Genomic DNA, 25,723 nt, shown 5'->3' with positions numbered 1-25,723 from the left:
TTCCCAAAAATTAGCTTTTTGCGGACACGATGAAACCGAAGATTCGATTAGTCGCGGCAATTACAAGGAACTTTCAATGTTATGGGGCAAATATGATTCACAATTTGGCACTTTTTTAAACGGTAGCGTTTTCTCGGGCACCTCAAAAACCATCCAAAATGAGTTTATAGAAAGTGTGGCATATATTATTAAGGAAAATATAAGCAAGGAGATCGAAAGTGTTTCTTTCTTTGCATGGGAAATTGACGAAACTACCGATATTACCTGTACATTACAACTTTCAATCGTTTTTAGATATGTCAAAGATGGTAATGTGGTAGAATGTTTTATGGGTTTTCATGATGTTTCATCTGGGCGCACAGCAGACGATTTGTTTAATTTTTTAATTCGTACATGTGACACCTATAATTTTAGGCAAAAGTTAATTGCGCAAACCTATGATGGGGCTGCGGTCATGGCCGGCCATTAAAATGGTTTACAAACTAAAATAAAGTCCAAAGTCCATAGCTCCTCATGCACTTTTTAGGCATTGTCATGCCCATGCCCCAACTTTAGTATTAAGCAAAGCGTGCAACAAAATAAAAAATGTCGCGGCCTCAGGCGGGCTTTTCTGTGTGTATATAGTCTTTATGACTCCAATGCACGTGCCGTCACTGATTGCAAATGCTTTCAACATATACTGTGTAATCAATATAAATGGGATAATCCACAAAATAAAACCGGTTCATACCGGAGTTTTGTTAAAGTTTCAATAAATTCAAGAAGTTATCAATAGTTGAACTAAAATAATTTTCAAATCTCTAAAAACAAAACTGGGTTCATTAATAGGAATATTTCCTATGTGTTGGAAAGTAAAAAAAAACAATAATACTTGTATCTGTTCAGAATTTGGACCAGTAAATAGGTTACCAGTTAATGAGAAACTTTTGAAATTAGTATTAAAAGAGCAATTATTGACAATAATAAATTACTTACTGAAAAGCACTCAGTATTTACAAAAGCAGTCCTGCAAAACAACCTTCTTGGAAAGTAGATATATTTGACAAACAAAATATTTAGGGGTGTTTTTATAGATTTCCAAGGAGCATTTGAAACAACTGATGTGGAATTATTACTTTTGAAAATGAAAAAATATGGTATAACAGGTAATATTTTGAAATGTTTCATAAGCTTATTTCAGAGAGGGAACAAGTAGTAAAATACACACATCGGAAAAGTCTAGGGATATTTTTATAACATACTAAATATCATAAAAATAAATGCATGAGGTCGTTTAATTTCGATTAAATTGGTACACTCGACCACCCTGTAGATTTCTATGGGTTGAACAAAGCCTGCAAAAACGGTAACTGCTCTTTTATCAAGTTTTTTACAAACTGTAGGTTTTCGGCTAAAATGAATAATCTGAAAGTGTCGAGTTTGTACATTCTATGCATTTCTTGCTCAGCAATTAAACTGGAAATATTGTGCTTTGACATGGAACACCATCACTTACCATTGGCTGAGATGAATAGAGTTGTAGGGCTTCTTCAAGGTGGCATGCGACAAAATGATATAGCTCTTCGTTTGGGGGTCTCCCAAAGTGTTATCAGTCGATTGTGGCGGCGTTTCCGTGAAACTGGCAGTCCAGCCGAACAACATCCAGGGCGACGACGCGCTACAACTGCAGTTCAAGACCGATTTTTGGTCTTAACCGCAAGAAGACAACCGACAATCACAGCACCTGAGTTGGTTAACGTGTTGCAGCAGACGCACCAGGTAACCATTGGTCGTGATACTGTCAGAAATCGACTGCATGAAGCAGATCTCCACAACAGAAGGCCACTTAGATGTCCACCTTTGTCGAGAGGCAATCGCGGTAGAAGATTAGAGTGGTGTCAAGAACATCAAAACTGGGATGCAAATGATTGGGCCACAGTTTTGTTTACAGACGAATCCAGATTTGGATTTCATCCAGATTCTCGTCGAGTAAGACTGTGGAGACGACCTGGAAATAATGAACGTTTGAGACACGTCCAGGAAGTCCAAACATACAGAGGTGGTACAGTAATGCTATGGGGCGGAATCATGATCGGCGACAGAACCGATCTCGTTTTTCCAAATCGCTCCCTCACAGCTCGACAGTACCTCGACACCATCCTTCTACCTATCGTCCGTCCGTTTGCTGGTGCTGTTGGTGAAAACTTCCACCTAATGCACGATAATGCTCGTCCACATGTCGCGCATCTAGTGACTGACTGGCTCACCAACGAAGGAGTTGATGTATTGCCATGGCCAGCACAATCACCGGACCTGAATCCCATCGAGCATGTGTGGGACATGCTTCAACGAAGAATTACTCCGCATATGGGGAACATTCACACAACGTTTCAATTGAGAGAGCTTTTAATCGCTGAATGGACAAATGTACCTCAACAAGACATTGACAATCTCATTTTGTCGATGCACGATAGATGTAGGGCCGTAATAAGCCAGCGTGGAAGCCATACTTTGTACTGATTCCAATTTTTTTTGTATTATGATTTTTTTTCGGGGTGCCAAAGAAGAGCCATATTTTTTTTTAGTTTTGCTTATATGCGCACTCAGTATTTTTGACCATTTAATAAATTTTGTTGTAAGTTACATTCGTTTAATAATCACCCGTCAACTTTTTTTTCCCTAAAGCGATCTAAAAAAAAAGTATTGCCATTTTCAAAAATATCCCTAGACTTTTCCGATGTGTGTACAATGATAAGTATTACGAAAAAACATAAATAAATACTGGAGGTTAAGTTCTGGGACCACTTTAATGAATGACATTGATGCAACGGTGAAAAAATGTAAAATAACACTTGCTTAAAAAAAGGTGAATAAATACCGAAAGGTAAATATTGTTTTAAAGTATTTCTGAGTCCTGATTCATTCTGTACAGAATAACCATGATTGAATATTAATGGGAATGTAGGTTTAAAATGAAATTATTGTAGCATGTTATCAAAATAATTATTTTGTCAACTATTGGTGTAGAAGAGTGTCAATCTTTGGAATTTTGTGATTCTCGAAAAATATCTCTTTGGCAATATGTGTGAAGAAGTGAAAATCCTTCACTATAGTGTCAACCAATGAGTCCTTTACCTTAAATAAATGCTCCACATTTTGATTATTGCAGTACAATTCTGATGATAAACAATTTAGTATTTGAATACCATAACCAATTTATTATTTTCCAAAAGTTACAAGCTATGTGGGCAATATTGAATTGTGATAAACCTTTCACATTGAAACAAATAAAACGATTTAGGCACATATTCAAAAAGGAGTGTGCTAAATAAATAAAATGTCATGTGCAAAATTGAAATATATAGTGTAATATTATTTGCCACTATAATTAGTATGCTAACTACATTTTAAAATCATTATTAGTTATAGTTGAGTATTTAACGTTATTCAACAGAGATATCTTATTTTCATAATAATTCACTTGTGTTGATATAGCACCTTGAATGTTACTGAATCTTGTGAGCTTTTGTGCCAAGATATTTTAGAATTGTTATACTTACATCTTCGATTATGAATGACCAGTCTTTATCCTCTAATTCCTTAGTACGAGGATCTTTGAAAAGCGTAACAGCAACTTGATGATTTTCTGGCACTGGCCACACAACCAGACCTTTGTATGGGTTTTGTAAAGTTCGCTCCCACGTCATTGGCACCGAAGTGACCCTTCTTGACCTTCTTGACCAGACCAATAGGAGTTTGTGAGGTTCCCTTTTGCAAAGACATATTGAAAAAGAATTGACGCAAAATAGTAATGTAAATTGTTAATTTGAAATTTTATTTTCAAGGATGAAGAGAAGTAAGTCCAAACTATTTCAATTTGATCTGACACTTTGGTTTTATATAAAACCATATCAGTGGGTGTTTGAATCAATTTGGCTTTGTCAGCATTACAAATAATTGATTAACATGATAAACAACATACTTCATATATGAATGGTCATGTTGTTCTGCGTGACTATGTAACTGTTAGTTACACTTTGTAATTTCTTTTAATCAAATTTATTTAGTATTTTAGGTTGTAGAACAGTTCATTAAAATGTTATATAATGAAACACTCTTGATGATTGGTATTTTGTTAGGCCATGACATTTAATTATACGCCTCTGTACAGAGCATTTATATGTCTTACAAAAGCTGTAGTGAAGGTTATATTAAAAATGACTTTGTGTGCATGGGGCATTCAAATTCAATTTTATATTTCGGGATGTTTCGGTAATATTCGATTATAATTGCAACAATAGCAACTTTCACGTCTCCCTATGTACCATAGAGTTTTTTTTTTCATTTTTAGGTGCCTATTCATATTTTTTCCATTGCTCTGAGCGTTTTCTACAATGAACTTCGAATAAGAAAATCTTTTATGATTATCTGAAACATATCTACAACAACAATATATTATATGTGTTTTGATGAGCAGAAAAAAAAATGGTAGCAATAATAACATCCGAAACGAAAACTATAATTATAATGAAAATTGAAATGAAGTAAGTAATTCATATACACAAAAAAATTAATTGTGCAATAAATGTTCAAATTGGAGTCCTTACATTTCGAAACAAATAATGGGACAATAAGATGGTCTGGTCTGCAAGATCACCAGATCTTACTATTTTGGACTATTTTCTATGGGGGACATTGAAAAATAGGATTTACGCTGGCAGAGAGACAGAAAATGTGGAAGGCTCAAGATTGAGGATTTGAATGATTTCGCAACATAATATAATATAAAAAACCGAGTTTAAAAATTCCTTGAAATGGAAGGACTTCAATTGGAGCAGCTAATAGGTTGAAAAGAACAGATAATATAGGAATTAAGCTATACAATGCCTTATCTGCCGAATTTCGTAACTTGCCATTTAGAAGATTCAAAAACTTATTGAAGAAAATATTAACCAAACATTCTTTATATGCAATTGATCAATTTTTTGAATTTATCCAAAAAGAAAGAGACACTTTTGTGGTCACTACCGTACTTTTACTTAACTTTGAATATATATAATACGTTAGCTATGTGTTTATAATTTGTAAAAGCTCATGGCTTTACATTTTAGTCAAGTCTTATAAGATTGGAATTTTATCGTGTTAACTTGTATTTCTTTTTGTAAATCTAATTTATCTACAAGCATTTTTTAAAAACTATATTGACAAATCTTACCCTCTCAAACCTATTTTAGAAATTGTATTGACGTGTCTAAAAACTGTGTGTTTCTTGAGACTAATAAAAATTATTATTATTTATTATTAGAACATTTATTGCGCCAATAATTTTTTTGGGTACCTATATAAATTACTTCATTTCAATTTTCATTACAATTATAGTGTTCGTTTCGGATGTTATTATTGCTATCATTTCTTTTTCTGCTTATTAAAACACATATAATATATTTTTGGTGAAGATATGTTTCAAATAATCATAAAAGGTTTTCTTATTCGAAGTTCATTGTAGAAAACGCTCAGAGCAATGGAAAAAATATGAATTGATAGCTAAAAATTAAAAAAAAAAACTCTCTAAAAACTCCATGGTACATAAGGAGACGTGAAAGTTGCTATTGTGTTTTTATTCAACTCAGTCAACCAATTTCCAGGGCCGTAATTTAAAAGGGAATAATTCACCCAATTATAATGAAATATTACCAAAACAACCCGAAATATAAAATAAAATTTAATTTCTCAGTATGAAGTGAACGTCTACTATTCAAAAACTACAACGAAAAATACAGGTCCGTATTTAAAAATTCAAAGATGGGGGTGGCCCAAGTCAGATGACACCCTGTATAAAGTATTCATGGATATATTCTGAGAGTCCACATCAAGTGCCAATAGCAAAATATGAACATATTTTCAATATATCTGCGAATAAAGAAGATATAAGCAAAACAATAATTTGGGATTTTTTTGTTTTTCCTGTATATCTCCAGAACCAAAAGAGCTATATTCGATTTCTTTACATCATTGAATAGGTCTCTAAAATACACAACTTTGCCACAATTTAACTCTATCTCTTATCGTTTACGAGATCCCCATGTACAGAAACGAATTTGAATATATATATATATATATATATATATATATATATATATATATATATATATATATGGTGAAATCCAAAATGTCATTGTTGAGGAGTCTGCCCCCTTTGCTAACTTTTGACGATTTTTTTTTCATCTGGACAATGGGTTGTTGATTACATTGATCAACTATATTGCATTCTCAAAATTCGCATATATTTTTCAGTTTTTGAACATACACTCATTTTAACCACAAACATTTACTAAAAATAATTTACATAAAAAATCTCATATCATTTGTCACATCACATTTCTACACATCTGTAGAGTAGGGAGGGTGAGTGTAAGCCCACGCACTTAGGCCACATGTGACCCATTGTACATCTTTCCGAGAAGTTCTCTTCTTAGGTCATCGTCCATCCTGTCCTTTCCAGGAAGGTGGACAGGTCGCTGGGAGACATCTCCTTTATATCGGCAGGTGTAGGCCAAGACTCGCCGAACACACACTCTCTTATTGACGATAACTCCGGGCACTCGCACAGGACATGCCTGACAGTCTCATCTTCCTGTTCACACATCCTGCATAGAGGTGTGTCCACTAGCCCCATATTATGTAGGTGTTTCCTTAGCTGACAGTGGCCAGTCAGAAATCCTACTGTAAGGCGTAGATTTTTCCTGGTCATCGCCAGATATTTCTTCGGCGCCAGCTTCCCAGGGTCGCCCAAGGTGATCCTGGCAAGATTACATCCTTTGATTTCATCCCATCTCTTTAGAGATTGAGCATGGGTGTAACTTTTGACTAGTTCCGCAATTGTCGAAGTCATCAGGCCGTGGGTGCCACTTGGTCCTAAAATTCTTAGTCCAGCCGCTTCCTTGGCTAAAGAGTCGGCAATGCGATTACCTTTACTCCTGTTGTGCCCTTTAACCCACCTCAACATTTCTACACATACTTACTGCTTGAATATAAAATCGAGTTCAAGATAAATACATATTTTGCTATAATGAAATAATGTACGTGCTTAAGAAACACTCTGTATATCCGAATGTATATCATCTAAATATTCAGAATTAAAAACTCAATGTTCTGTGAGATTTTTACTATCAAGTAACCAAATGGAACCACATATTATTCAAATTATAAAGCTATAAAAAGTTAATTAAATGGGTATTGAATTCAATGCATTGAATTATTTCTGAAAACTTTCCCTAGTGACTTTTAAACTCTCACTTAATACTTAGTGAATATTACATATCCACTCATTGCACCACCTAAAGTTACACTTGAAAAAATAAAACTATATTTGGTTTCTGTACATCATGCTCCAATTAGGAAGTGATATTGTTTCAATATTAAGTACAGCTGACTACATTCTAAATATTCTATAATCCCCAATGCGCTTCGTCTGATTTCCTATTTCCTTTACATGTTTCATTATCTGTCCACATCCTGAATGAATAATAAGTGGGCAACTGTTTTATTTACAGCTGATAAAATTCACTATTGTTATTGTCAGGACCTACTAAAATAAAGCAGCTTTACAGTTATAGTAGATATAACAGTGAGATAATTAGTTTAGAAATAGTATTTTCTGATTGTTTACTTGCCAATGATTATTGTATACTCAGAACATTATATTATGTGATTATATGTCCAGATTTCCACCTAATTTATTCTTTTGGTCAAATAATGTATCAGTTTTAAATTTGGTATGAGTAAAACCCAAGCAAAATAAGGATGGAATAAAATTAAATAAAAAATATAAAAAATGCAAATACAAAACATAAATACAAGTTGTTGCCTAACTACGGTACGAAATTTCAGAGGGTGATTTATAGGCCATTTTGAGAAAAACAGTTCCTCTGAACATGTGTCCAGAGTTGCTTCGTTTCTGCAATATAGGGTGTTGAAGTTTAAAAAAAATGGTATTTATAAAATATCCTAAATATCCTTACACCGATTTGGTTGAAATTAGCAGTGATGGAATCACTACTAATTGACAACTCTGACTTTCGCTGATATGACAACACTATCACTGTCAGCTGGTCTCTTTTTAGTTGATTATTCTGAAAACATAAAAAACTACAACAACATATTGTTGGTTGTGGTGCCCACTGAGACTCCACTGGACCCAATAATTTCAATCTAGTGAAGTCTAAATGATCGACTCATTACTTCAAATAACTGTAGCAAACCTCAACCAAATCGATGTAAGGATATTCATGATATTTTATAAATATTGTTTTTTTTTTAATTTCAACGCCCTGTATCTCAGAAACGAAGCAACTCTGGACATACGTTCATAAGAATTTTTTTTCTTAAAACGACCTAACAAATCACCCTCTTGAGTTTCGTACCATAGTTAGGAAACACGCTGTATAGTCAATAATATACAGTCATTATAGTGTTTCATACTGAGGAAATTAGTGTGTTGATAAAAAAAGAATAGCATATAATGTTTACAAATGCTAATAATACAACAGAAATCATATACAAATCATTTGAGACTATCACATATACATACATTATATACTCATGTTTTACTTTGATTGTAATGTTTTTTTAAACGTGCGCTTTTTGTATACGCAATATTAGTCCGTATTAAGTGAGTTAGATAAGTAAATGTTGGCACACGATTTGGTACTTGACACTCAACAGCTAAACTGATAGTGAATCGAAACTTTTTCCTAGTCATTCAACTAAGTAGTAAGTACATTAAAAAATATCAGATATACTTTTGAACATCTTTTGATAGAGTGAAATAAAAGTGTTTTCTTTGGATTCATTTTACTCCACAGATTCCAAATCTACTTATCACATTTTTGCTTCATTCAACTGACAATTGCTTTTTGCATATCAGTGAAGTACTATTAACAACATAAAACAATAACAGTCTATCGTTTATAGATACTGTCACAAAATACAGAAACTATTACTTGTATATGAAGGACTCTTGAAATATTGTTGATAAGACAATTCTGCTAGTTGTTATCTAAACAAGAACATGCTCTCTTGATAAATAAGATTAAATAAAGTAAGTAAAGTTATTCAAGGTGGTATTCTATTGTGGATAGGCTTTAAAATCCTGTTTGATTCAGTAAGTTACCACTGAAGTTACCACACATACATTGTAATTTCTAATGAAAAACATAAATTTTGAAGTTGACTTACCATTTTGATGTGAAATCAACAGACAGCTGATGATAAGATACGGTGAAGTGAAATTTGGCAGCCTTCTTGTTCACCCGCTGCAGTCTTTTCCATACAGAGCCCATACTCGAGGTATCAACACCAACACAAGACTGCATTTTGATAATTGTAAATGAAGATTTATTCTATATCGAACAACGAAACGCTACACTACACATGCGGGTATAAAATGTTCAAAATAATAAAAACATGCAGACAATGCAGAAGACACAGGATGCCATAATCAGTTTTATCACAAAGTCTGAACCACATGACTTATTTTGTTGTTTGGCACCAAATGAAAAGTTCACATTCAATTCTCAGCATAAAATTGATAGCAAACAGTTAGTACGAGTAATTAGACCAAGCAAAATGCGATATTTTGAAGAACTTTGACTTCAAAATTATTAACCTTGCCTGAATCATTTGACACAAGGGTCAATTCAAGGCATCGGTAGTTATGGAATTTTTTGCGATACACGTCCTGGTTATCCATGCAGCAACGTACCTTACACTTGAATATCACTTATTTACACATTTTAGCAATCATTCTTTGAATATCAATAATATATTTATTTTTAACTTATGACAATGTAATCTGTCAAAATTTCGTCACACATTGCTCCCAGGCTCGGAAACTCTGAGAAAAACAGATATCAGAAATAAAAACAAATAGGGCTTGTTCGTTTGTATTTTACGTCATGACTGTGAAGGACACAAAATTGGATTTATCTGTCATTTGTCAAACCGTAAGAACAACTACACTCTATGATTCGAACGTTGACCTCAACGAAAACATCTATTATTGCTAAACATTGAGATATTAATTGGTGATTCTTCGTACTGCAATATTCGTTTTGACACTTGTGACAATATTTGTTTTGACACTTGTGAACGTCAGCTATTCGTGATGGAGAATAGAACTCTAGTTTTCAATGAGTCCACTATAATGAATATGTCCGAAAACTATTAGGAACTCTTTAGTGGATCCGGATATAGGAAAGAAATAAAACATTTGACTCAGAATCGTCAAAACAATCGATTAATCTCAATGGAAGAGTATTTTGCATCACAATTGACATACACACACTTACAAGTGTACATTTTTATATTTATTAAATTTTTGGCTACATACCTATTATATGTCCTGTATCATTTTTTCAAATCCGATTGTTTCTTTTCTGTTGTTCTATTTTTTAAAAATAAACATTCATATATATATGCTAGAATGTTGAACGAAAAATAAAACACTATCATTATTATCATTTTCATTTATACATCAGAAAATATATCTCAATTATTTGTTTTTCTTCAGTTTTTGCATTGATATTGATACTAACTGACATTGGTCTCACCATATAGGTTGAACACGATAACCAATAATCCAAAATATGTAATATATATTCATTCGCACACGTTCATTCAATGGAGATGAAAAATCTGATACATTCATATCAAAAAAAATGATATTTCAGTATCTTATATACAATAAAAACACAATAGTGAAAATGCAAGTTCCAAATGAGAGTTCTCGAAAATTGGCCAAAGCTGTATCAGGTGAATACGATGGCTGTTCGATGAGATTTGTTGAGTTTCTAGCTAAAAAGTCGTTAACATTAATAGATTTTCACATACCTGATCTTTGTCGACGAATTTGCTCCCTCAAACGTCGCATAACGCTTACAGATAATATTCTTTATTTACTGTTCAACCTTCTGGCAAAAATTCCTACTACACAAATAGTGGAGTAATTGAAAAAATAAATAGTTACAATCACCATCTCGTTTGATATTTTGACGAGCTTTTTTCTATTTCGGTTTAGTTGAAAAGCATCATTCCGTAGTTTTTTGATTGGTTTGCAAGTCAAATTCGTAAATCCATGTTTCATCACCATTTGCAATACACTTAATGAATTTTTTTGTATGAAATTCAGGTCATTCAACACTAGTCGAGCGGCAACGCTTTTCTTGCCTAAAAATCGTTTAAAATAGTAGGAACTGACTCGTAAGATGTAGACATTTTACCGTCTATCTTTCTCAGATTTAAACGATTTCCAGCCACCATTTCCATTAGTTCAGTTATATTAAGTACTAAGTTCCGTTGAGGATATTTTGATGACCGACCAGAGCGAGGCAAATCTTTCACCACATATATCGACCGCTTTTAAATGCAGTGTACGTCTCGTACGCACGTGTTTTTCATTAAGTCGATTTACTGAAAGTCTTATGCCATATTTTTAGTGCTTCGTCGGTCGGTCGGTAGCCAGGCGGTTCGTCGTGGGTGTTTTGTTTACCCTTTCGAATTGCCTGCCGTGTTGGTCGGTGATTTAAGCCCTAGTCTGAACGATCGATTTTTCACTTGCTATCGTCCAACCCGTGTTAGGAATCACACGTTTAAAGGTAAGACCTCTTTAATCTTTAGCTCGCACAAGTTTCGACTTCTGAGGGTTGTCGTTCGTAGGGGTATGACAGCTGATTAACGGAAAAACCGATTTTTTTTAAACATAAGAAGTTCCATTTGCATAGCAAAATTTATGACATGTTCCCTTTTTACATATTATGACCTATTCATGTAAAAAACCCAATTTTTGTGAGTTACACTTTGTTTTTGCATTTTGGGTTGAATAACTACACCTATGTATTTACTATACAGTCCTTTTTTGTATTTTTTTATCCTCCATATTTTCGCAACAAAAACAGATAACGGCAATATAAGAATAATTGAATTTCATCACCACTTACACAAAAATGGGTGAGTGGTGTAAACTATGGGACGATTTCATTTTTGTAATTGAAGAAAAAGTAAAAATGACCCTATTTCCAAGATTTTTCTCAAATTTTCAAGAAACCAGTATTTAATGATTAGGTAATAGACAATACTGAAAGCCACTCTCCTATCAATTACTGAAGTAAATCCCCTGGGTTGGGCTACCTATCGGACGCGCCCTCAGCTGGCGGATAGGGGAGCGGCCAGGGGACTGAAGGCCCTGTCCGGGAAGCCAACGTGGCCTTACGGACGGGGTCGCCGGACTCCTGCTCAGTGGCAGAAATAAGTAGGGTGAGGGGAACTAAAACTCCTCAATTGCTGATGATCAAAACCGTTCTCATGCCCATAATACTTTACGCATGCACTGCCTGGTCCAGTGCGCACAGACATACAGGAAGAGGATACAGTTGTTCATGAACGCGAGCGTAAGGGCCGCCGTGAACGAACCGTACTACATCCCCAATAGACTTATATACAGAGACTTAGACCTGGATATGCAAAACGTGGATGTGTATATGAGAGAACACGCAGAAAGCGTGTTCGATAGAATCAGATCGCACAACAACCCAGCGCTACGCGATCTACACGATCGCGATGAACATGGATGACCCCAGGTTCCGAGAAAGGGACAAACACCCAAGGCTGACGAAACAGAATCTATGACCACCCCCACGATTCGCCGTCAGCCGACTCCGGTAAGCATATTAATCAGACTTTCTTTCAGCAAGTTCACCGCAGAACAACTCGACCGCGATGCAATTATCCTTAGATTCACTGAGAAACGCTCGACGCTAATAACAATAGCCACCGGTTAGTTTTTGGGGTCCCCATGCAAAAATTCAGTTAGGAATAGTCATGACAAAACATTTTTACCGATCGCGAAAGAATAGCACCTAAAGGCTAACTTTCGACCAAAAGAGGTCAGATGTCAATCTTGCTGAAGTACCCATCAGTAAGTTGAGGACCGCTCGGAGAGCGGGGGTGGATGGAATGGGGTAGTAGGTTCTCCTCGCTAACTAGTTGAGGGGGGAAGCTTCTACTTCAGGGCACTCAACCCGGGAGGGGGCAAACTCCCCAAAACCCTTTGCAAAACATGCCACCGTGGACCAGCCTACCCAAGCTAAGCCTACCCCAGCTGAATGGCCGCAGGGTGATATGCGGTTACGAATGAAACCTCATTGTGATCAGCCTATCTCTGGTAATGTTCGGCTCTGTCAGAGGTGACCAACTCTTCCCTTGCTACTAGTGGGAACACACATGAATGAAACACAAAAACAACAAAAACCAATCCCGAAACTGGACAGAAGTGCTCACCTCAATCTTAGGCGGTGGCTGGGGATTAACAGAAATGTCCAATCCAATCTACCGCTTGGAATGAGGCTGGACATAGCAGATCACCTCGTGATGTAATACAAAGGCCAAGGCGTAAGCCCATTTGCGGCGCCGAGGACAAAAGGAGATAGAGAGCGAAGGAGGAAACCCCATGAAGGTTGAAGAAGCCGCGCAACGACAGTAATGTCGCTGCACCTTCCAAAACCTTCCCGGAGACTACCGTGAGACACCTCGAGGTTGCCAAAGAGAGTGTGTGTTTGGCGAGTCTTGGTCTACACCTGCCAATATAATGTCTCCTAGTGACCTGCTCACCTTCCTGGAAAGGACAGGATGGACGATGACCTAGGAGGACAACTCCTCAGGAGAATGTACAATGGGTCACATGTGGCCTAAGAAGTATATCACTGTCACTCTTTTTATCAACAGATTGAATTTCTTTGAAAATTTAATTAGTGTTTTGAGATTGTTCAATTATAAGAAAATGTGAAGGAGATTCATTTTCAATTATAGTATCAACATAGATATTCTCAACAATCTTCTGATGTCGCCAACTTGGATGGCGAGTTAACAAAATTGTCACAGGTCCGGTGTTGAAAATTTTTTTTGTTGAACTCATTCTCAGTTAAAGAATCCAATGCATCTTTTCACTAATTATCTCCCACAACTATACTCAAATGGATGGAACACATCCTATGAGACAACCTGAAGACTTCCTTCATGATATACGACCACGCAACTATTTTGAATTTTTTTTCATAATAATGATTAAAACTCATTTTTTTATTCAAAAAATTTTAATACTCAATAGCCTAAAATATGGTGTATAAAAAGTCCTTACTTCTATTGAATTTCTTATAACTAATCTTAATTTCTACTGAGGTATAATTTTCACAATACATGCCTTCTCTCTGGTGAAAGTAAAGAGAGGATGTTACCTCAAAATATATTTTCAGTCTTTTCAGTAGAAACACTAATCTTGTAGTGGAAGTCGGATAGCAGTGGAAGAATCAAATTTCAGTACTATTCAGTTAATTCTATCGCAACTGTGATTTGTGTTACTACTGGTACTAGTAACCTAAAAAGTATTTTGTGCCTTTAGGTGTTAGTCAGTATCAATTGTGGCAAGTATGCTACTATTCACTTATACTTTTAAAATCTCACTATTAGTTAGAGCACATCTGCCCCAGAAGATTAATAATTACATCCTTATCGGTTCTATATCTTTCATGGTCCTAATAACAATGTACTGAAGATCCCCGAAAAAAAAAAGTTACACTTTGAAACGTTATAGAACCAAGATGGATACTCAATATAAAATAAAAAACAAAAACAGCAGATAAAGTAAAATTTGTGGTTCCTTACTTGCACTTATCTTTGGGTTCAGTCAATTTAGTTAGAAAACTGCAAGAAATCACCATAATCACTATATATATTTATGTTCATCACAACCTAGACATCTATCACATTTGCAGATTGCATGAAAATAAAGTTATCAAATCACTCAGTCTATGTTTCTATGAAAAGATACCCGTATTTTATGTGAAAAATTAGTTATCAATACACCAACCCTTTACTTGATGAGAATTATTAACACTATCCATGATAATAATTATATCATTTTCACATATATTTCATTTAAGACACGTTTCGCTATAGAATAGCTTTATCAGTTAGAATAAATAGTACATTCAAGTATTCTACAATGTGTTTTATATAACAGTAAGTAATTTAAGTAATTGCAATTCTCAATTAGATAAATGATTATTTTTGATAAACAGGTAGATGTTGAAAAACAATTACAATATAATATCACATCTAGGAAAACAGGTAAAAAATTGACATTTACATCAAAACTTAAATGGATGAATGATTCATTTTGGCAAAATACATAGATTTTTATAAAACAATTACTTCTAGGAAAACAGATAAGTTATAAATATGACACTCATAGACATTTTATGAAAACTAATTTATTTATGCTGTTTTTTAAATGACCAAAAGTTATTCACTCACTATTATCAAACAATTGAAAATTAAATATGAATAGCTGAAAATAACAATTATATCAAGGGAAAAAAAACCTGAAATGCAATAAAAAAATTTAAATTGAATAATTTTTTAACATTATTTTTATTGTTTTTGTTTCATTGTCCAATTTTCAATTTTTTGCTGTATTTTGTTTCACTGTAATTGCTTTTCAGGGTTTTTTTGTTTAATAATTGTTATTTTCAGCTATTCTTTTTTAATTTTTTTTAATGGTTCTTTCAGATATTTCAAATCATTTTATATCATATTCATATTAGACAATGAGAATCCGAACTAATGAAATTCAAATAAGAATAGTTTGTTGAATGTGAAAACCATTTATTGAATAGAACTGGCCGATACTTGATGAAAATCCATGTTAAAACTAATTAATAAAGTTTATTGAATGATTTTCACTAGAAAGGGTTTTACAAAAACCGTGACACATGTTTTGCTATACAAGCGCTTTCTCAAGCATAAATTAAAACTAAAAGTTACTTCTAAATTACAACCATTTCATACTCTAGGTAGGTAATAGGTTAGAGTATAAAATGGTTGTAATTTAGAAGTAACTTTTAGTTTTAATTTATGCTTGAGAAAGCGCTTGTATAGCGAAACATGTGTCACGGTTTTTGTAAAACCCTTTATAGCGAAAATCATACAATAAACTGTATTAATTATTTTTGAAAACCATTTTCACATTTGCACACCATCTTCTGATACAGAGGAATGGGTTCAACCACGACCATAAAATAAAGATTGAAGAACCTAATATATTTAAGAATTCTGAAAACTTACTCTATGACCAAATAAAATCGAGCTATTCTCAAGCATTGTAAAGTGTCCAGTGAAAATCTTACCATAAAGTGTTACTTGTCAATTCCATCACATGCTGTTCCATTACAAAATATTAATTGTTTGATAATTCAAGTCCTAGGCGCTGACGCCTGTTTTTTGCTTTAATTATTTGAAAAAAAAAATAGAAAGGAAACGGCAGTCAAATACCTTTGGAAGCAACCACTTACGAGCTACCGCTTACTTTGAGGCAACAGTGGTTCTTTTTCTAGCATTGCTGAATTCTTTATCAAATTTGCTGATGTGAACGTGGAAGGAATTTCAGACCCGACTTCCGTCTTCATTGTGTTGATGCTTGATTCGAATTTGGATACGTTTTCAAAATTTTTAAACACACGCTCGGCACTGTCTTCAAGAAAAACATATGGTCTGGATGGGGAGAGACAAGGCTCTTGTGGTATAGATATCTTAACATCCACAGTGTCCTCTGGCACGAACTCCTGAGACATTTCAAAAGGTTTTTTCATGTACGGAATGCCATCGTCCTCACCTCCCATGGCGAAGCTGCAGACATCTCCTATTTCTCGATGGAATACTGAAAATGTATTGAAGAAGGTCACTATTTGGTGTGACCTAGGATAAAGCCAAAAAAGCATCAAGATGGGAGTAAGAATCGGGGAAAGCAGCCATTCCAAAATCCCAACTGCTCGCAATTGAAAAAGCTGAAGTATTTGTTGCATATCTTTGTTTCTTGATGGACATTGCGTATGTGACCAACTGTATGGTTGATGATGGGTGTACTCAACCACTTGTTTGAGAAGTCTATCCGGATCGTCAATTTTAGTTTTATCAGGGGTAAAATTCCTACAAGTGGCAGCAACAATTCCCAGAATAGACGTGATGGACAGCACATGCTCTACACTGATCACGTCCTTGTCGTAAATCATCAGCCCTACCAGAACCACGAAGAGAGACCCGCTAACAAATCCTATATGTTTCGCTAATTCCGCGAAGATGGGTCTACTGAAAGTTGATAAGTATTCTGTAGTTGGCCCATGGGCTTGACAGAGCCGGATATGCAATTCTTCTTCGAATTCGTTGAAATGTCTCAAGTAAAGTTTCGAGTATTTCGACCAGCGGCGAATGCTAAAAGCGCCTGGTTGTCGCTTGAGCAGTTCGCCATAGTTTAAAACTCCGTAGAAGATCTGACAGAAAAAAATTAATGGAAAACATACAAGATTTATGAAGGCAAGAGTCTCTATCAATTTTTCCAGTTTTTTTGCAGCTCTGTTACTTTCTTTACACTTTTTGTACTCTTCATGTATTTCCCAAGAACTCTTGAAGACTGACCATCGTGTCAGGAAAAGTATTAAACGAATATTAATCTCGAATCCACTGGTCCAGAAAACAATCTTTGGTAGGAAAGGTATGCATATCGTTGGAGGCAGCAATTCCTGTTGCATCAGCCCTTTTAAAAAATTTTCATGTCTCAAAATACGATGACAGATGTCCATATCTGTTAGCTCTTTTTTGATCACACATATATTCAGCTTCAACTGCGCGTCTCTGATTTTCTTGTGAATTTCCCTCCAAGTCAGGTTATTTAAATTGTCATCGTTAACGTTGAGAACATCGTGGTAAAACTGTCTCGTTTCCCACATGAGCGCCACCTGGTAGATTCTTATAAAAAATAATAATAGCCACGCTCCTGATAGTATTCCTAGAATGAGTTTTGTTAAACCAGTGAAATTACTAATACACTCATTCAGTGGCAAAATAGTATCATATAATGTAACTTTGCCATGACTAGAGGAGAACGTAGCTTGTGAATGGGGCCCAGCGACTGGATTATTTCCAGGGACATCATCAAAAAGAACAGAGTATTCGATTCCATGAAAAAGATATGTTGCTAAGAAAACAACGAACATATAGTTAACGAGCTCTAGAATTCTACCCAAAACTATAGTGAAAAATCCCCGCTTCTGGTGATAGACATATAGTCTCCTGAAGAACAAATCCAAATCTTTGATATTGCTCCATTTTGAAGACATTTCGGCTTTGTGATGCAATGTATTCTGGTCCAAGGATTCATGTGATACACAGTTTGAAGACATGGTGATTGTTACTGATCCTGAAATTAAAACAAAATAATAATAATCTCTATTCACCATTTCGTTACTTAACATAGGAATGAACGAATGAATTAATTTTTAGTAACAATTTCTGATACATTAGAAAATATCTGATATAATATACCTAGAGCCTGTGGGACTCCATTCTCAGTAGGCAGAAGGTTAGAGAAATTCCCGTCCATCGAAACGGATTAGATTTTTCGAATCAGCCTGAATTAATCAGACTTTTATAGATAATAAATAATGAAGGACCAAGTACGGATCCCTGAGGTACTTAATGTTTGACAATTGTATTGCTGCTTTTTTGCCAAGAAAAATTGTATCAGGTCATACGCTCTGTACCATATTTTACAAGTTTTCTCAGTTACAGGTTATGAGAAACACTGTCAAAAGCTTTAGATAGATCACAGAGGAGTGAACGACTGCAAAAGCACAAATTTTTAGAATGCGAAATGCTATGAAAAATATTCATCAATGTAGTAGCAGTGTTAGTTTACTTATACATTCACGGCAAGCAGAATTTCCACTATTTTTCGAATGATATAAATAATGGTTATAAGTCTGTAGTTATTGCAATTATTGGGATCATCCTTCTTCGGAATTGGTGTTGCTTGGCATAATTTTAGATTTGAAGGAAACATTCTCTCAGAGAATATATTTGCTAGAAGTGTCAAAGGTTTACTAAATACATGTGAAAGCCTTTGATTCAGTAAGAAATGAAATTATGATCAGTAAATTGTAGGTACAACATTGGTATCAGAGGATTCGTACTTGAGTCAATTTTATCTGACAGAAAAATGGTTGTGACTCTGAACACCACTGCATCACATATTCAAGATATTATGCTTGGTGTACCACAAGGTTCAATATTGGGACCGCTGCTGTTTTCAATCTATATAAATGATCTCCCATGGTTACACCGTAACCATGTTTGATATAATCAGTGTCTGGTAACACAATAGATGAGTTAGAATTCAATATAAACTCAGTCATGGACGCTATGGTTTCTTGGTGTGACAGAAACCAACTGAAACTGAAAGCAAATTAAATATTTCACTTCGGTTTCTCGTTGAGAAAGACATTGAATCTTAATAACGTCCAACTATCTGATACAGCCAAACTCTTAGATAAAACCTTGTCTTGGGAGCCTTACGTTGATCATGTGTGTAAAAAATTGATTCCGGCAATATTTGCAATACGCCAGCTCAAAGAGTTGCTAGACTTAGATGGTATCAAGATGGTCTATTATTTTTTGGCCTATTCTCACATGGCTCAAAATATACTAATGTGGGTTACTTCTGTTGTCGCAAGACTTGTATTTATTCTACAAAAAATAATCATGCGAATAATATTTGACATTGCACCGAGATATAGCTGTAGAGCTTTATTTTCAAAATATAAAATATTAAGTTTACCCTGTATCTATATTTATAAAGTTCTGTTTCATGTGAGATGATACAACATACTTCATTTCAATCACGAGTCAGTCACTCATAATTATGCAACACAAACTAAAAACTTGACCATCACAAAACACAAAACTTCGACATTCAAGGAATCTCTAAGGTATAACGGCATCATACTTTTGATTTCATTGCCAGTCAAGGACCTACACTTAGTAAGTTTCAAGAACCATATCAAAGAGTTATTGATGAACGGGGAGTATTATAGCTTAGATGAGTTCCTGCAAAGGGATGTCTTGATATAACTTGTTCTCACTGCTTTTCCTTTCTATTTTAATGTTCAACCTTTCAATTGTATATAATTATATTATGTTGTTTTATAATAATTTTTCTATGATTTTAAAATTTGCATCAGTATGTCGCTTGTAGTGATTTGTATAGTGCCTGTTTTATTTGATAGGTATATATTTATTTAATTATATTTGTATATTTATTTACTGTAATTTTTATTATTGACATGTCTAATATCATAATGATCTTAAAGATGAATAAATACAACAACACGCTTTTTTGACTATAACTGAACTGATTTTAATGAAACAATTACAGTTCGTATTTTGGTATCATCTGTAAGCTTCAGGAAAAATGACTCTTCTAGCATATATAAGGTAATAAAAGTTTATCATGAATGACGACAGCACATGAAATACAAGTATCACAGTTGCAATACATAAAATCTCAATTTAAGACACATATACCGGCACATACTGAAAGAAAAAGCACTCTCAAAACAATGTTTATATAAAAGTAGTTGTTCAAAAAGTATTTTGTCTATCGTGTAATCAATATTTATAAGAGAGTAGTTGTTTCAAGTGGGCTTTTTCTTCCAGTTTGTGTCTGGAAGTTACATTTTTGCATAAACTATACATCTTTGTATAAAGCCCATTTTGCAATCAATTGCTTTCTCCCTTTCTTTGGAATTTTCCCAAATTTGTTTGTATAAAGATGGAGAAGTGGAAAGCCAAAACCTTTCGTTCCCAAAATTATCCTAAAAATATATAGCCCTTTCAATATTTTGTTGAATCTTATGGTGTTGAAAAATGTTAATTTACATTTCCTATCATTATTTATATGTGATATTTTCGTTTTGTTTTCTGAAAAAGATGCTCATTTACATTAGTACCTATTCATATGATATTTTTTTATTCATTTTCGAATAATACAGTGAATAACTATATTTCTCAAAATACTGGGGACTAATAATACATGTCAGTACTCTTTTTTGCATTTTTGTTTTATTTATTTGATTTTTCTATCCAAACAGACCAATCTGGTCTAATTACATGAATAAACTATATGCAATATTAAATTGAAAATCAATGATTTGGTTTCTACAGCAACATAGATGTTCAGTAGGTGATTCACATTTATATTTCTGGAGTGGAAGTAGAATTTCCCTATACATAGAGAGCATAGCACAAACTTCATTCTAGAAATTTTACAGAATATCTAAAAAATTGTTCAGACCTCTCGGTATCCATTTCATTTCCCCAAGGAGCAAAAGGATCTTGTTGCAGCCCTGGTCTATCACCAGGTCCAAAAACAGCATTTATATTTTTATGGAAAAATGTCAAGTTTTATAATTTGAAGATGATGTGTAATTGTTAGATCTCTGAGAAAGGAATACACTGCTTCAACAAAAACTATTGTAAGGAAATTTCCCTAAATCTGTGATATAAGTATGTGTGATTGATGACTTGTTTACTTTATGGTAATTCATGATCACTTAAATGAAATGAATAAAAACACTTTTGTCTAAATACCACTGGAAAATTTTATTTTCAGGTATGCAATTTTCAGGTATGCTGCAAGGACAGGTATTTGAGAGATAGGATGCCAACTTAAAATACCATCCTGAAAATTCTAAGGGTTGTTAAACTCAAATTCAAGAGAGAAGACCTATATAAATCAAGTTGCTCGTTTAGGGGTATATGTTTCTGGTTTTTAATTGATTTGTTAATTTCCATGGCCTCCAACAGATTCATTTTTCTACCTTTATTACATATATGTAGGATTTTGAGGTTATCTTCATTTATCTTGTGGTTTGATTCTTAAATATGTTCGTACATTGCAGATTTTTTGTCCAAACAGACGTGTTCACGCAGTCTTATTTCAAAATTTCTACCTGTTTGGCCTATATAAGTATACTGCAGAGCATTCGTCACACTCTATTCTATATATACCTGACTTTTCCATTCTATCCAGTTTGGGTTTTGCATTAAACATGGTTCTAACTAAATTATTATAACTTGTGAAAGCTGTTGAAATTTTGTATTTAGAGAAATATCTGAAAGTTTACCTGAGTAATTGATGCTACTTTAGTTGACTATATTGTGTTCTCCACAGTTTGGTTATAATTCACTCATAAGTGTTTTGTGAGTCTTACCTGATATTATATTTTCTATTAGGGAAACTGGTACCTTATTGTTCACTGCAATTTACTTAATTATTTTTATTAGTATGTTTTTCCGGTAGATACTGAATTGAAAACCATTATTAACTCTTGAAATATTCAAATCTAGGAAGTTAAGCTCCTTGTTTTGTTCAATTTCTACTGTGAACTTAATTTTGTTATGTAGACTACTGAGAAAGTTTAAAAATTGATTAATTTGTCTGTTTGAACCATCAAAAGCAACCAGTACGTCATCAACATATCTGAACCAAAACACAATGTGTTTTTGTGAAAGGGGGGTATTAAGGATGCAGGTGTTTTCTAGTGTGTCTGCCAGAATGGGACTTAATGGTGAGCCCATAGGGAGTCCTGAGTTTTGCAAGTGAAAATTATTATTATATTTGAAGAAATTTTGTTTCAGACATGTACCAAGGAGATTGCAAAATTTGGTAGTCGGTAGTTGGATTTGTATGACTATTATCTAATATGTATTTCAAGAAGGGAAGACATTCGTCTGTTGGAATGTTAGGAAACATGTTTTTTTACGTTGAACGATACTAGTTTGATATTATTTTTGATATTTAGATGTGATAGTTTGTCAGCTAGGTTTATTGAATTTAGAACTGTGTTTGAAGGATTAAATTTTGTCAGGACTCTGAATCTTGAGTTTAAAAATTCAGACAACTTACTGGTTGGGACATCTATATATGATACCACGGGTCTGACTGGATGTCCTTCTTTGAGTTTGATTAATCCATACAATTCTGAAGGCTGGGGGTTCATGCATATCGTCTTTTTTATATCCCATGGTGTGGGAAACAGCACTGTTGATTCCTCCATGGCCTTCTTAGCTTGCTGGGAATACATTTTAGTGGGATCATTTTTTAAAATGGTGACATCTAATGTATCCACCACTTCTTGCATTTTTGAAAAGTACTCTTATAAATACAATTTTCCAGTGATATTTAGACAAAAGTGTTTTTATTAATTTCATTTATGTGATATCAATAATTAAAAATGAATTTGAAAACCTGCTAGTGGCAGTAGTTTTCCTATGATTGAAACCTCCTTCAGAATCAGAAACCATTATCTTTCACATATCATGTAAAACTTTTTCCCTCGTTTTCAATTTGAACTCTACGAAATTCTTTGTTTATATGATGCAGAACCGGAATTTGAATCAGCCAAATGTAAAAAACAAAAAAACAGCTGATTTTCATAAGTTGAGTTTATAAACACCATCATAAAGAAAACTGAAAAGGTAGCTGTTGGCAGCAGGCATACAATGATCAATTTATTATTTAGGCATGAATTTTGAACTAGGAGGAGTTATTGCAATCTTCAAATGCAAAAAACAAACAGTGACTACAATCACCCATCCTATTGTTCCAACTATTAACAAAGATTAGACAATTAGTAACATCATCATTTTGGATTTAAATTTGACTTATGATAATAGATAAATTACACCTACCTCCACAAGCAGATATCAAAATAACTGAGAAGAAAGAAACAATAAAGCGAAATCAAACTGCAGATTCACAAATCCGAAAAAAACTTCAAATTAAAAAATGGCCTTACAGTGTTGCCAGAAGATTGATATCAGGTATGACTACTTTTCGTTTATAAACTTGGTGCAATTCATTCAATACACGATGTTTTTCCATTCTCATCCTATTCAAAATGAAATATTGTTTGTCATTATTGGAGATTGTGGAACCGTAAATGCAATAATCTGATAATAACAGCATGAAGGGAACTTCATTTCTCGAGAATGTAAAAAATTAAATTGTTGAAAAAGAGAGGTAAAAGACAAACAGGCTCTAACCTCAAGACTTGAGAAATGGTTCAAATTGAATAGATTTACTAGAAAGAATATTTTGCTCCTCAACGAAGTTGAAAAAAAACTAAGTGTAAAGTTATTTGTCTATAGTTCTTCAAGAGATGAGGGTCAAATTTTTTATCATTTGGAACAATTTTACCAGTTTTCGAACTAGCAGGAAAAATTCCTGATTTGAATGTTAACTGAATGAGTCAAAGGATTTATATGAATGGCAATTTTTATTACTTAGATTTCATGCATGATAATGTTTTTGAGCATTCTGTTGCTTAGATAGATAGAGTATAAGTGGACAGTTCTTCATTGAAATGCTCTCCTCACGAAGTGAGAATAATCTACTTAATCTTTCGCGAAATAAATAAATGAATGATGTTCGTGTATGCAATTGTATAGCAGGTTAGTTCAATCTTCAGAAATCAATTCAATTCAATTCAAAAATGTTTATTCAAGTTTTAGTTAAATTACAATATGTTTGTGGTCGTAGTGTGTTTTGAGAGGGGCCCTGCTACAGGCTTATGCCTCTTCAGGAGATTGTGTGTGAGTTGTCTTATGTTGTGTTGTAATGTGTTCGTCTTGTTTTTCCTTTGTTCCGTTAGAGCGGTCCGGTTTCGTTGCGGTGGTCAGTTTTGACATAGGTCCAGGTTGTTAGGCCGGGGATTGAAGTTGTGCAATTTCAGCTCTTTCCAAGACGCAGCTATCCGCTATCCAGTAGATCGTGGCTTTGTAATCGAGAACTGGTCTGTAGGAATCTGGTTTGGCGAGATCTTTGTGAGGTTTAGGAATAGGGATTGTATTTGCCTGTTTCCAGGCGTTTGGACTTGGTTCACCGAGTCGGACCCTGGAGCGGTATTTCTACCATTGGATGGATATGAGTATGTCCTTCTCGCTGAATGGGGATCTTAAGGAGCAGTTAAGGTCAAGGGGGATCTGTTTGGGGTGCCTGTCCAGTTGCGCGGGCATTTGCTGGTGTATGAAGTTTAGAAATTGGTTGTCGAAGTGCACGTCGTTAGGGAGTCAGAAGGTAAGCATGAGGTCTTCGTGGAAGGCTTCTGCTTCCTCGGAAGGTTTGGAAATGATGTTACCGTCAATGACTAGGTGAATGTTGGATTTCCGTTTTTCTCCAATAAGAACTTTGAATTTGTTCCATAAAGCCGATTCGTCCCTATAGTCAAGTTTTTTGTCACCTCTATCTACTTTTTCTGTATGCATTGGTTGATGAGGAGACGTATTCGTGCGTTAAGTCTGTTCCACTCAGTTTTTAGTTCGGACGTATGTTCTGTAAAGTTTTCGTTTGTTTTTAATGAGTGTTATAAGAGAAGGTGGAAGTGGGGGTTGGTCGATTCGTCTAGGTGTTGTTGGTGTGGCTATGTCGTCTGAGTCATTGATAAGTTTTTGGAGTTTGTCAATTTGTATATCTATTTTTCTGGGATGATTAAGGGGATGATTGTCGAGGAAACTGAGTTTCTGATGGTTTCAGGGGTTGACGAGATTTGGAAGTTCAGAGAAGTTTTGACGATAAGGGGAAGGTGATCCAATGTGATCGTGTCCCCGATGTAGGCCAGATCATCGACCACCTCTATCAGGCTCTCGGAGTACAAGATATGTATGATCAATAATTGAGGCCCCCTGGTGACTCAACAACGTCGGGTCCTGACAGGGAACTCTGTATAAGTTGTGGTCGAGAAGAAAGTTGGTAAGAAGATGGTCATTGGCATTGGAGTTTGAGTCTCCGAATTGTCTATGT

The 25,723-nt window shown here is 34.5% G+C and overlaps 1 protein-coding gene and 1 non-coding gene across 4 annotated transcripts in view; both read right to left on the bottom strand.

The window, feature by feature from the left end:
• Positions 1 to 9,894, bottom strand: part of LOC111509586 (EH domain-binding protein 1) — a 34,310-nt gene extending 24,416 nt beyond the window's left edge. Inside the window, exons 1-3 of one of the 3 annotated variants that reach the window (XM_074182446.1) lie at positions 9,743 to 9,894; positions 9,217 to 9,347; positions 3,540 to 3,747 (exon numbers count right to left, since the gene is read on the bottom strand). In XM_074182446.1, coding sequence (XP_074038547.1) covers positions 3,540 to 3,747; positions 9,217 to 9,320 — 312 coding nt within the window. In that variant the 5' untranslated portion in view covers positions 9,321 to 9,347; positions 9,743 to 9,894. Of the gene's footprint in view, positions 1 to 3,539; positions 3,748 to 9,216 lie in introns of all 3 variants that reach the window. The other 2 variants (XM_074182445.1, XM_074182447.1) reach the window with 2 other exon arrangements.
• An 8,146-nt stretch (positions 9,895 to 18,040) lies between these two features.
• On the bottom strand, positions 18,041 to 23,734 carry LOC111509588 (uncharacterized). The gene is made up of 2 exons (XR_012467178.1): positions 23,614 to 23,734; positions 18,041 to 18,283 (listed from the first exon to the last, which is right to left on the bottom strand). It is a non-coding gene; the product is annotated as an uncharacterized protein (transcript).
• Between the last annotated feature and the right edge of the window lie 1,989 nt (positions 23,735 to 25,723).

This window comes from Leptinotarsa decemlineata, unplaced genomic scaffold (assembly GCF_025532065.1).
Source record: "Leptinotarsa decemlineata unplaced genomic scaffold, Ldec_3_MD MMD2_tig00026328_RagTag_RagTag, whole genome shotgun sequence".
Lineage (NCBI taxonomy): Eukaryota > Metazoa > Arthropoda > Insecta > Coleoptera > Chrysomelidae > Leptinotarsa > Leptinotarsa decemlineata.
This window is presented reverse-complemented; position numbering and strand designations above follow the sequence as displayed.